This window comes from Etheostoma spectabile, chromosome 6 (assembly GCF_008692095.1).
Source record: "Etheostoma spectabile isolate EspeVRDwgs_2016 chromosome 6, UIUC_Espe_1.0, whole genome shotgun sequence".
Taxonomy (NCBI): Eukaryota; Metazoa; Chordata; class Actinopteri; order Perciformes; family Percidae; genus Etheostoma; species Etheostoma spectabile.
Window position 1 is genome coordinate 25,884,722 of NC_045738.1, and position 11,626 is coordinate 25,896,347.

General features: G+C 41.9%; 1 protein-coding gene across 9 annotated transcripts in view; it reads left to right on the forward strand.

The window, feature by feature from the left end:
• Positions 1 to 11,626, forward strand: part of adgrb1a (adhesion G protein-coupled receptor B1a) — a 196,687-nt gene that overhangs the window by 112,384 nt on the left and 72,677 nt on the right. For all 9 annotated transcript variants that reach the window (XM_032517663.1, XM_032517669.1, XM_032517665.1 and 6 more), the window contains one exon: positions 9,819 to 9,894. In XM_032517663.1, the coding sequence (XP_032373554.1) occupies positions 9,819 to 9,894 (76 nt within the window). The remainder of the gene's footprint in view (positions 1 to 9,818; positions 9,895 to 11,626) is intronic.

An 11,626-nucleotide genomic window follows, 5' to 3' on the forward strand; every position in this document is an offset into this window, starting at 1 on the left:
GTGTGTGTGTGTGTGTGTGTGTGCGTGCGATGTTTACTCCCATTAATCTGCCGAGCAAAGCGCCCCGCTCAGACAAACGCACGCAGAGACGGATGTATTTAATGTTGAAAATAAAACACGCAGGAGAATAACGACATCATCACCCACTGTTCAGCAGCTGTACAACAAAAAGCCACGTTGTCTTCAGTAAGGCCAGAGATAGCTTCATGAAACGTTAATACAGAGCCCATCTGCCTTATCATTTGATGGCGCTGAATTGCAAACAGAAGCATTTCCATTCTCATGTGTTGTCTATGGACAAAGGGAATCCAGTGTTATGTTCCTACTGCAGAATATGTGTCAAATGTTTTTCGGGATCCCTCTGATGTTTGGTAACGTCTGATAGACGTCTAATGATGTAGTGGCCAAATCATATATTGATCAATCAATCGATCATTAATCAATAATAAAAATAACCATTTGCTGCTAATTGTAGCCTTACAAATCAATTAATTTAACCTGTATTCATTGTATATATATACTGTATTCATGATCCCAACAAATGTCATATAGAACTTCAGTAGTCTTAGATTAATTTCACTGGAAATTACATGTTGTGAACACACATTATACATGATGTTGCTGTACATTGTGGATAAACCACACCATGTCAATTTCATGTAAATCAGATCTTAGTCCAACAATCAGTCAATCCATATTTTTTCAATGAATAAATAAATAAATATACAATGAGCAAACCAGTGCTAAAGTGCCTTCAAAAGGACAGAGCTGTTTTTGGTCTAAAGGTCTTCTCCCTAGTTTAGTAAGCCCCCGCTTGCACACATCATATTTCCAGCTCCTCTCATATTGTAAGGCTGACTTCCTGTTGTCAGTATGTGGCGCAATTACTTAGACTCAATATGGTTGAGTGAATGTCTTCAGGCCTGGACTAAGAAATTTGGAGCAGATTGGAATATGTAGAGTCAAGTTCCAACACATTTCTGTGTTAAGGGCGAAAGATGCAAATTGCCTGCCTCCTAGCCACGTTAAGTCAGCCACATGAATAAATGGGAGATGAATGCACACAGATGGAGAGAGAGAAGAGGAGAGATGAGCTCAGTGTCAAATGAAGTCCCCTTAAAAGCCGTCCATTATAACGGTTTGGTCACAAAGTCGACTTTTAGGATCCCAGTAACGTTACTGCTTGAGAGGTTTCTAATCAAATAATGATTTTTTTCTAACATATCATTAGCAAATATAAATCCCCTCTGATGATAGGCTTACTGGCCTGTAGGTAAGGCAGTCACTAAGATCATCAGATCCAGTCCCTCCTAAGATTCACTGTGTCACATGTATGTTTAACATTAAAACATGATTTACAGTTCCTGGGTAGCTCAGTTGGTAGAGCATGGGGCCTTGACGCAGTGGCCGGGGGTTTGGTGCCGACCTGCGGTCCCTGGTTGCATGTCATTCTTCCTCTATCCCCCTCCCCCCTTTCTGTCTAAGCTGTCCTGTCCAAAAAAGGACCCCAAAAAAATCATTATATATAAAATCATGCCAACAATTATTGTTTTAATGGCTTAGTAGTCTATGCAAAGGCCGTCCTACACATTATCGTTGTCCCAGTTTAATGTGCAACTTAATTTTAAACAATATAGGTCCCTGCTCCATTTCTCTTTAAGTTAAGGGAGTTTAAGTTAAGGGGGTTTTAAAATAAGGTTGAAGACCTTGATTTAGGTGATATAGTAAGTGATGGTGTTCACTGTACTGCATTATACTCAGAGGTGTCCACCTGTCAAATAGAAATGGAACGTCCTGAAAGTATAAAAATAAAAAAACATGAAAAATAATAGAAGATCAAGGAAAACAACTATGTACATGTTCATACTATTTCCCTTATTCTAAGCTACGGTACATCTTCACAAAAACATTTTCTTATGGTATCACTTGGCCATGCAGTTTAGTTTAAATGTCCAGGTTTTGAGATATGACTCTAAGAATTTTCCACCACTCCGGGACAATGGAGGTGCAGGAATGCAGTTTAGTTTGTGGAGCTCAAAATGACTGACATGAAATTGAAAACCAAAGAAAGAAAAAGTCATATGAAATCTGTGACATGTTGCAGGTAAGCACAGTGGCAGCAGGTTGAGCAAGGTAGAGCTGGCATGTCCAACCCAAGACCTTTCCCAAGCCATATGGAGTATACAGTCTCATCTTGCCAGAGTGTTCTGGGTTCTGAGTGTCCTGGGGTCTATTCCCAGATGGACGTTCCCAGAACACCTCCACAGAGAGGGGTGCACAAGGCATCCTTATCAGATGGCTGGAAGTGTCTCTTAGGGCGAGCCCTGCTAAAGAAACTCATTTCAGCCGCTTGTTTCCACAGTCAAATTTCAATCTCTTTAGGACAAATTTCAATCCCCTTAGAAGGTTGGAAGGTAGGGTAAATCAAGAGCTCAGCTCCTTCTACAACATCCTCTGGTACAACACCAGGATTACAGCTGTTACAGTGGAGTTTTCAAAGGTCCCATTTTGTCAAAAGTAAGATGTCTTTGAGTTTTCCAGCATCATATTCACAGTTTTCACAGAACATTGTTAAGAGCAGCAGCAGCAGCTGAGCTCCTGTGTGCAGGCCGGGGCAACGTGGACACTTTTCAGCACCTGCAGGGTTATTTGTCAGTTTGGAATGGTTTGGACCATTAAAGACAGCACTCTGTGCTGCTAGCATGCTAATGAGGCCGTCACTCCTAATCAGGAGTCAACAGGAGCCAATCAGGAGCAATTAGAGGAAAATTTCCTCCCCAGCTGGGAGATGTGTCTCCACAGTGGCAATGTCACACCAGCAGCCAGACCTCTTTATGGGACACAGCTTGGACCTGCTTACAGGGATTAAAACTGCTCTCTGATGCCTTGTTTACACTGATTGATTGGTCCTGTGATAGAAAATCACATATCGGTCTACTAACTTGTTTCTTGTTTTCTCTGTTTTTAGTATCTTGAATCTCTCACAATTTCTACCTTTAGTACAGTCTTAAACCAGACCCCAAGGGAGTGCGCCAGGATTTGAAGCAATTCTGGGCCCGTCACATGATGCCACAAGATATTCCCCATAGACTTATATGGTGAAAGGATTTGTTCCTCCATCTGAATTCAGTCTATTTATTCAGATAATATTTGGAATGTCTAGGACATTTAAATCACGTAATACCCATTCACGTTAGCGGAGCATTAAACCAAAGCCACTTACAATTGCTCAGAGGTCACACACCTCTCGAGCAACTAGGGTGTAAGCGCCTTGCTCAGGGACTCATTGGTTGATGTATCGTAGTGGGAATCAAACCCAGGTATCCCACACCAAAGGCATGTGCCAAAACCACTGCGCCATCACCACCCGTGCGAAATGTCTGGCTCCATGACGGCTTCATGCTCCATGGAGCAACTCGTAGGAATGAACGAGGCTCGGCTTCAGACGCTGTTTTTCCTGTAGATCCATGGCTAAAAGGTAGCGGAACGTTGCGTGTGCTCAATAACTAACTTCATTATCCGTAAGCTAATGCAGCTGTTGTTGGAAAAGTAACCAACTTATGTGTGTGGAAGGTGTCAATGTGTGAATTCATGTTTTAGCTCAGAATGATTTTAAAACTCACACACATTTTTCCGTTATTTTCCCCCAGTGGATCTCTCACACCAGTGGAGGCCCCTCAGTATTAAAGGGGCCACGTGGAGTTTTCTTGCCAACAAACACAAGTTATACTTGCATTTCATACATATTGTAATATTCTGCAATATATTGCAATTCATAACCTTTTTTCCAACTTCTAATTTTTCAGAATTTCAAATGACGTCCCCAAAAGAAAACTTATCAACATCTGTTTTATCTATAAAGAGACATTTCTCTGTTTGTTCATCTCACTTCAGTTGTATTGCTTCAAAATGGGATTGTCAAGCAGACAAAATGACCAGCACATATATAATATATAATCAAAGGACCTGGCGCATGTCTTTTGATACAGTATTGCAACTGAAAATATCGCAATACTATGCTGTATTGATTTTTCCCTCTCCCCTAGTATCGTGGGAGGATGCCATACGTATGTGTGGGAGGTCCTTTTCCTCCTCTTCTTTTGTCATGAAGCATTTGTAGAGACATTTTTAAAACTTTTCAAATGCCACGTTGTTTGCGTCCATGCTTACCTGCTAGCAGTCTTCCTCTTCTCAGCCTTGGTGGTGCGTTGCAGCGTATTCAGCGTGTTATGGCTACCTGTACATGATGCAGGGGAATAGTGGGAGACCAGTGGGAGGACTGGGAATCACATCCTCATGCAAGTGGACGAGATAAACCAGATAGGGACGCAAAACATAAAAAACATCATAGCTAGAGCTTAGTATAGTTAAAATATATTTAATACCGGTACCGATACCAGTTCTGAGACTTTGATTCTGGTTCCTAAATGATACTCTTCACGGCACACATCTTTTCTACGTCTCTCTGGGTAACTCAGGGTTTTCCTGGGTGTTTCTTCGATGCGTAACAGCCAATCACCGGCATTATTAGATCTTGGGAGAAGCATGCTGCATGCTTATTGGCTCACTGACGCTGATGCGATTTACTCCTCAGGTATGAAAACTGTGTATTCAATAACAAGGCATTTTTCAATACTTTAGAGGCAATTTGGTTGCTGCGTCAAAGGTATTGACGACTAGAGGTAGAGCTGGGCAACATATCAATATTATATTGATGTTGAGATATGATACTAGATATCATCTTAGATTTTGGATATCGTAATATGGCCTAAGTGTTGTCTTTTTCTGGTTTTATAGGCTGAATTACAGTAAAGTGATGTCCTTTTCTGAAACTACCAGACTGTTGTAACTTTACCCACTTCGTCATTGTATCCACATTACTGATGATTATTTATCAAAAATTTCATTGTGTAAATATTGGGATAAAGCACCAATAGTGAACACTACAATACCGTGGTATTTGGTCACAAATATTGTGATATTTGATTTCTCCATATCCCCAGCCCTAACTAGAGGCCAAAACAGGAAACGTTTAAGGGGGTAACAGTTAACTGCTCCTCAATACGCAGACCATATGTGTTTTATTACAAGTACATAAAAGAGAATATAATAAAATAAACATGATTGTGTCAAATGAATTTAGAGACAGAGTGAAATTCTTCTCTGTATATTTAGTTTTGACTTCACCTCACATCCCGCTGTTGTGTGTAACCTCCATTAAGAGGCCGTGTGAGCAAAATACCACAAAAACTTCATGATCAAAATAATATCTGACAGGGAAGCAAGTTAAATTTGTATGATGTTTACTGCGTTCTTGGCATGTCTGTTACTGTTCGGAGGTAATGGAGTATATTAGGTAAGCACAAGTGCACTCGCTTTTAAGGGGTTTTTAAGTCCACTTCCTCTCACCGGTAACTGGTTGAGAAGAGCCCCAGATATGGCAAATCCTCTTTGCAAACTGAAGTGTGTTGAAGCAGGAATTAGAGTGAGCCACATGTGTTTCAGACTTTATGCTCGTGTTATAAAATATCTGCTCATTACATACTGCATGTGAAGCCATGTGAGTAAGGATGCTTATGCATGACTCCATGCATGTGCATAGTCACACAATATACGCAAACCAATATTCAGCCCAAACACCAAACATACGGTATATGGGCAGATACTTGGATGTGAACACAGACACGTAACTTATTGAATCACTGGTTGAAGTCCCTCCAGGCTCGCTCTTGTTGGGCACAGACAATCTGGCTGAGCATATTGTATGGGCCAGCCAAAGAGTGGATGAGCAGGACACATAATACTTCAACCCAAACACACACACACACACACACACGCACGCACATCTTGCTCTGTTCCCCCCTGATGCCCATGGGTGCTCAGCTGTTGCCTGGGAGCTACAGCTTCTTCCTGCTGCCTGGCACACTGCTATGTGCTCTCAGGCTGCCATGTAGTGTGCCGGAGCAGAAGAGCTAGATGTCTTCAGATGGCCCGGCAGATGGAGTTGTGTTTTTTTCGCCTTTGACACCGCGGCCTGAAAGAGAAGGCTTCTCCTCGCCCCGGGGCTGTCTGTGCCTTCATGTAGTCAACTTTTGAAAAATTTCTTCCGATGCTGGCGCTACTCTGTTGTCTCTTAATCGCAGCAGGGGGAGCTCACCCAAAGATCGCTGCAGCCACATGTTGAGAAGCAAAGATCAGATCAACATCAGCCAATAGATGTCGGTAGAATGGTTGATAGTGATTGGCTGATCTCTATTTCAAACGATGGATTCCCAGCAGGGTAAACGGTGCATGTGTTCAGGCAGGCTGTTTGTCAAATAGCTACAAAAGGTTATGCACATAACGTTGTCAGACACTTAGAATCTTAATCTGAGCCTGTCAGTGGCAAAACCAGCACTTTTGTGAGGGTAAATACCAGATGAAACACTGCCCTATGGACTTACATTGTAGCTTGTTCTCACTTAATACAAGATCAATGTCAAAGATTGTTGTTCCCATCAGTCACTTAGACACAAACACACATAGAAACATAGGGTCCAGGTTGAAAAAAAAACGTAGTTACCCTTTAACGATTTACTGTGCCACATTTTAACATTATAACATGTTTTATTAATACATCAATATGCCAGCAATTTTAATTTTAAGTGCTTAGTATTGTATGCACCATTAAATGGTGTGTGAAGGCTTAAGGCTTCCCTTCACATTATTGTGGGTCCAGATTATTATTATTTTTGCAACAAAATGTCATACAATATATGTTGTAAGGGGTTCCTGCTGCATCTCGTTTTCAGCTAAGGGGTCCTTGGCCTAAAAACATTGAAGACTCCTGGTATAGAGAGGCCAGATACAGTGGTGTGAAAAAGTGTTTGCCCCCTTCCTCATTTCCTGTTCCTTTGCCTGTTTTGTCACACTTAAGTGTTTCGGAACATCAAACCAATTAAAACAATAGTCAAGGACAACACAAGTAAACACAAATGCAATTTGTAAAGGAAGGTGTTTATTATTAAGGTGAAAAAAAATCCAAACCATCATGGCCTGTTGAAAAAGTGATGCCCCCCTTGTTAAAACATACTATAACTGTGGTTGTCCACACCTGAGTTCAATTTCTCTAGCCACACCCAGGCCTGATTATTGCCACACCTGTTCACAATCAAGGCATCACTTAATAGGAGCTGCTTGACACAGTAAGGTCCACCAGAAGATCCTTAAAAGCTACACATCATGCCGAGACCCAAGAAATTCAGGAACAATTGAGAGAGAAAGTAATTGAGATCTATCAGTCTGGAAAGGGTTATAAAGCCATTTCCAAAGCTTGGGAATCCAGCGACCCACAGTGAGAGCCATTATCCACAAATGGCGAGACATGGAACAGTGGTGAACCTTCCAGGAGTGGCCGGCCGCCCAAAATTCCCCAAGAGCGCAGCGACGACTCATCCAAGAGGTCACAAAAGACCCCACACAACGTCCAAAGAACTGCAGGCCACTTGCCTCAGTTAAGGTCAGCGTTCATGCCTCCACCATCAGGAAAGACTGGGCAAAATGGCCTGCATGGCAGAGTTCCAAGAAAACCACTGCTGAGCAAAAAGAACATCAAAGCTCGTCTCAATTTTCCACAACACATCTTGATGATCCCAAGACTTTTGGGACAACGTTCTGTGGACCGATGAGACAAAAGTGGAACTCTTTGGAAGGTGTGTGCCAAGTATATCTGGCGTAGAAGGAACACTGCATTTCATAAAAAGAACATTATACCAACAGTAAAATATGGTGGTGGTAGTGTGATGGTCTGGGGCTGTTTTGCTGCTTCAGGACCTGGAAGACTTGCCGTGATAAAAGGAACTATGAATTCTGCTGTCTACCAAGAGTCCTGAAGGAGAATGTCCGACCATCTGTTTGTGTACTCAAGCTGAAACGAACTTGGGTTCTGCAGCAGGACAATGATCCTAAACACACCCCAGTCCACCAACGAATGGCTGAAGAAAAACATAATGAAGACTTTGGAGTGGCCTAGCCAAAGTCCTGACCTGAATCCTATTGAGATGTTGTGGTATGACCTTAAAAAGGCCGTTCATGCTCGAAAAACCCTCTAATGTAACTGAATTAGGACAATTCTGCAAAGATGAGTGGGCAAAATTCCTCCAGGACGCTGTAAAAGCCTCATTGCACGTTATCGCAAACGCTTGGTGCAGTTGTTCTGCTAAGGGTGGCCCAACCGTATTAGTTTAGGGGCAATCACTTTTTCACACAGGGCCATGATGGTTTGGATTTTTTTCACCTTTAATAATACACCTTCATTTTCAAATTGCATTTTGTGTTTACTTGTGTTGTCCTTGACTATTGTTTAAATTGGTTTGATGTTCCGAAACACTTAAGTGTGACAAACATGCAAAGGAACAGGAAATGAGGAAGGAGGCAAACACTTTTTCACACCACTGTATACTCCAAAGATGCAAACAATGGAGGTTTCTACTACAATGAATGTCTGTAAACACATATGTCAGCGTGTATGGTCCACGCTTATAGTTCTAACATATGTTCCCCTCAGTCACACAGTTGGGCCGCACACGGACTGTCCTCTCAGACTTGTGCAGATTGAACATGAGGACCCTTGGGTCCAAGCAGTGATGAGTTTTCCGTTTGTTCCAGAACCACAATCACTTCCAAACCTTTTGTTTTAATGTCTAGCCCTAACCATTCATTACCCAAAGTGTTTAGTTTTCTATTAGCATGTCTTAAGCTACATTTTTCTATACTGCAGTTGTGATTAACAAAAAAACGTCATTTATACAAATTGGCACCGAGTGAAACAAATAGTTGGCACTGAAGCCCAGGGGACTCTGGAACCTGTGCTGTGAAAACACACCTGTTCTACCATCAGTCAACCAGGACTGAATATGTACGGATTGTAACATTATTAAAATGGTGGATGGTGTCACTACACACAGGAGTGATTCTCAATTGTCCTTAGTTGATCCACTTTAGTTCCAGGGGCCCATGAAGAACAATAGTAGAAACAGTAGTTGTGGTTTTTGCTAGTGTACACAGCACACAATTATATGTAATGATGATGTGATACTATATGATATGATGGAAATCCTTATTTTGGACTGGACGCCCCAAAGAAAGTTGGACCATAGTTTGACAAGCACTTCTATATTGATGCTCAGAGACTTTTCAGCCAAGCCAAGTTTCTTGACTCCTCCACTGCTGAAGTCAAATCTAGTCAGTTTTATTTTTTTCCATTTTTATTTTTTTTATCCCAGGGTGAGGGGCAGTGTCAGCTGGGCTGCTACTGTCTGTCACAATGGAGATTATGGAAATGATTTGTCAGTTGTGCGTGCATGTATCTGTGTGTGTGTGTGTGTGTGTGTGTGTGTGTGTGTGTGTGTGTGTGTGTGTGTGTGTGTGTGTGTGTGTGTGTGTGTGTGTGTGTGTGGTGTGTGTGTGTGGGACACTGTAAAGCAGTGTAGGAGACAGTGTGTATAGCTGAATAGTCAGTAGGCAGCTCCAGTGTAAAGAGCTCTCGGGGGCTGGAGGAGTGGAGGCAGCATGGCCGACCTGCATTCGGCTCTGTGATAGTACTGTACTATCAGAGACTGAACCATTCAGTCACTCTGGACACTCTGTCTTATTTGTCTCTGACCTCCGCTGCTGTGTGTGTGTGTGTGTGTGTGTGTGTGTGTGTGTGTGTGTGTGTGTGGTGTGTGTGTGTGTGTGTGTGTGTGTGTGTGTGTGTGTGGTGTGTGTGTGGTGTGTGTGTGTGTGTGTGTGTGTGTGTGTGTGTGTGTGTGTGTGTGTGTGTTTCTTCCCCATCACAGATGCAGACGAGTCCTCGACGTTTGTGACCGGCATCGTTTTGTACAGAAACCTGGGCAGCATTCTGAATCTGCAGCGGTAAGACTGAATGCTGACTGTTTTACCACTTCAACTCTCGGATTAGAAGCTTTGATTTGATTGTTAACCAGGTTATCCTGTGGTCATGGACGTCCATTAATATGGGAAATGAGAGAGGGGCATTCAGACATGGAAGCCAGAGAACACAAATGTACGATAGATACGAGAAATGCTTGACAGGAATGCGGGAGAATGGATTTGATTATTTTGTTCTACACGACTTGGCCATTACAGTACAACAGAAGCTACAAGGAACATGTTTAATGAATGTTGCATAATGTATTCTACAGGTTTAAAAAATAATTAACATCCTGAGTTATGCTTGCTAGGTCTAGCTGAAGCTTTCAATGCAGTGTGTTTTAGTTTAACACCTAGACAGACCATGACAGATATGGAAATATCTCAACAACTTTTGGATGGATTCCATGATTGAATCCCACTGGCTCTGTTGATCCCGTGACATTTCCTCCAGCATCAGCAGCAGGTTGACATTTAGGCTTTAAAGTGGAATGCTTTAAAAACTATTAGATGGATCGCTATGTCCACTTTGCAAATCCATTCTGTGCAGACATTCACGCCCCTCTCAGGATGAATCTTATTTACTTAAATGATCTTCATGACTTTATGGTTCATGAACAAATAATTACAAGACACTGCCATCAACCTATGCTCTTTTGCTTATTGCATTAAAATGCTAACAGGTTAGTCTAATGCCGACCGTACACCAAACCACTTTTCAAGCGATTCCACCGTCGCTGTAGCCAGACCTAAACCCGAAAGATTAAGGTCTGGCATTGAGTAATGAAAGTCGCCCTGCTACTGGGTGTGGGGCTCTCTGTGTCCCGCTGGAGCGCCGATCACATCAGGTCAAGGTTGGCAGCGAAGCTTTCTAGCGATGTTTCCACGCCGATCCCCACTGACGGCGCTCCGTCTGTGGTTGCAGGACCTGCAGCTCACCGCCAGTGTTTCAGTTTGACTGTTAAAAGTGTTGAGAAAATTAAAAGGTAATTATTAAGAAGAGGGCTGGCTGCTAGTTAGCTAACGCTAGCTTCCTCGCTCAACCATGGCAGCGCATGGGTTCTGGTGACAATGGTGTAATGATTCAGATCGACCCCCAAGACAAGACGGTGCTCACCCGGCTCGCCAATAGGAACCATGCCCCCCCCCCCATGACATTATTTTCACAGCGGGAGAAAAATCCTCAGACGAGAGCAAGAAATTGCATCTGAAAAAAAAGAGAATTTCTTTTTTTCACACTGACAGCAAAAATATATATATTTGAGAGTTTTAAAAAGTATTTTAATTTTTTTCTGAGAAATAATTTTAATTTTATTTATACAGTACTTTTTAGTCTCAAACGTTATTTTTTGCTATTGGTATGAACACTTTTTCTCTCAAGTATTTGTTTTCGCTCATAAAATGCCTTTTTGCCATCAGTGTCATAACTTTTGCTCTCACACATTTTTTTCTCTCTTTCAGATCAGTTATTTTCTCGCATGTAATAAAGAAACAAATCTAGCTCCGTAAAGTTGATGCTGTTTTGTAATCATGCAAAATATACAATAATTAAATCTCCCTTCCAATACCATGGATATTGAGCCGTTGGCCAGCCATGCTAAAACACTTATTTATACACGTCAATATTCAAAAGAAAATAATCTCAACCCTATTTGTTCCTGTGGAGTGTTTTTATCCAAATCATATTTATGGAATAGGGATATGTAGACCAGAA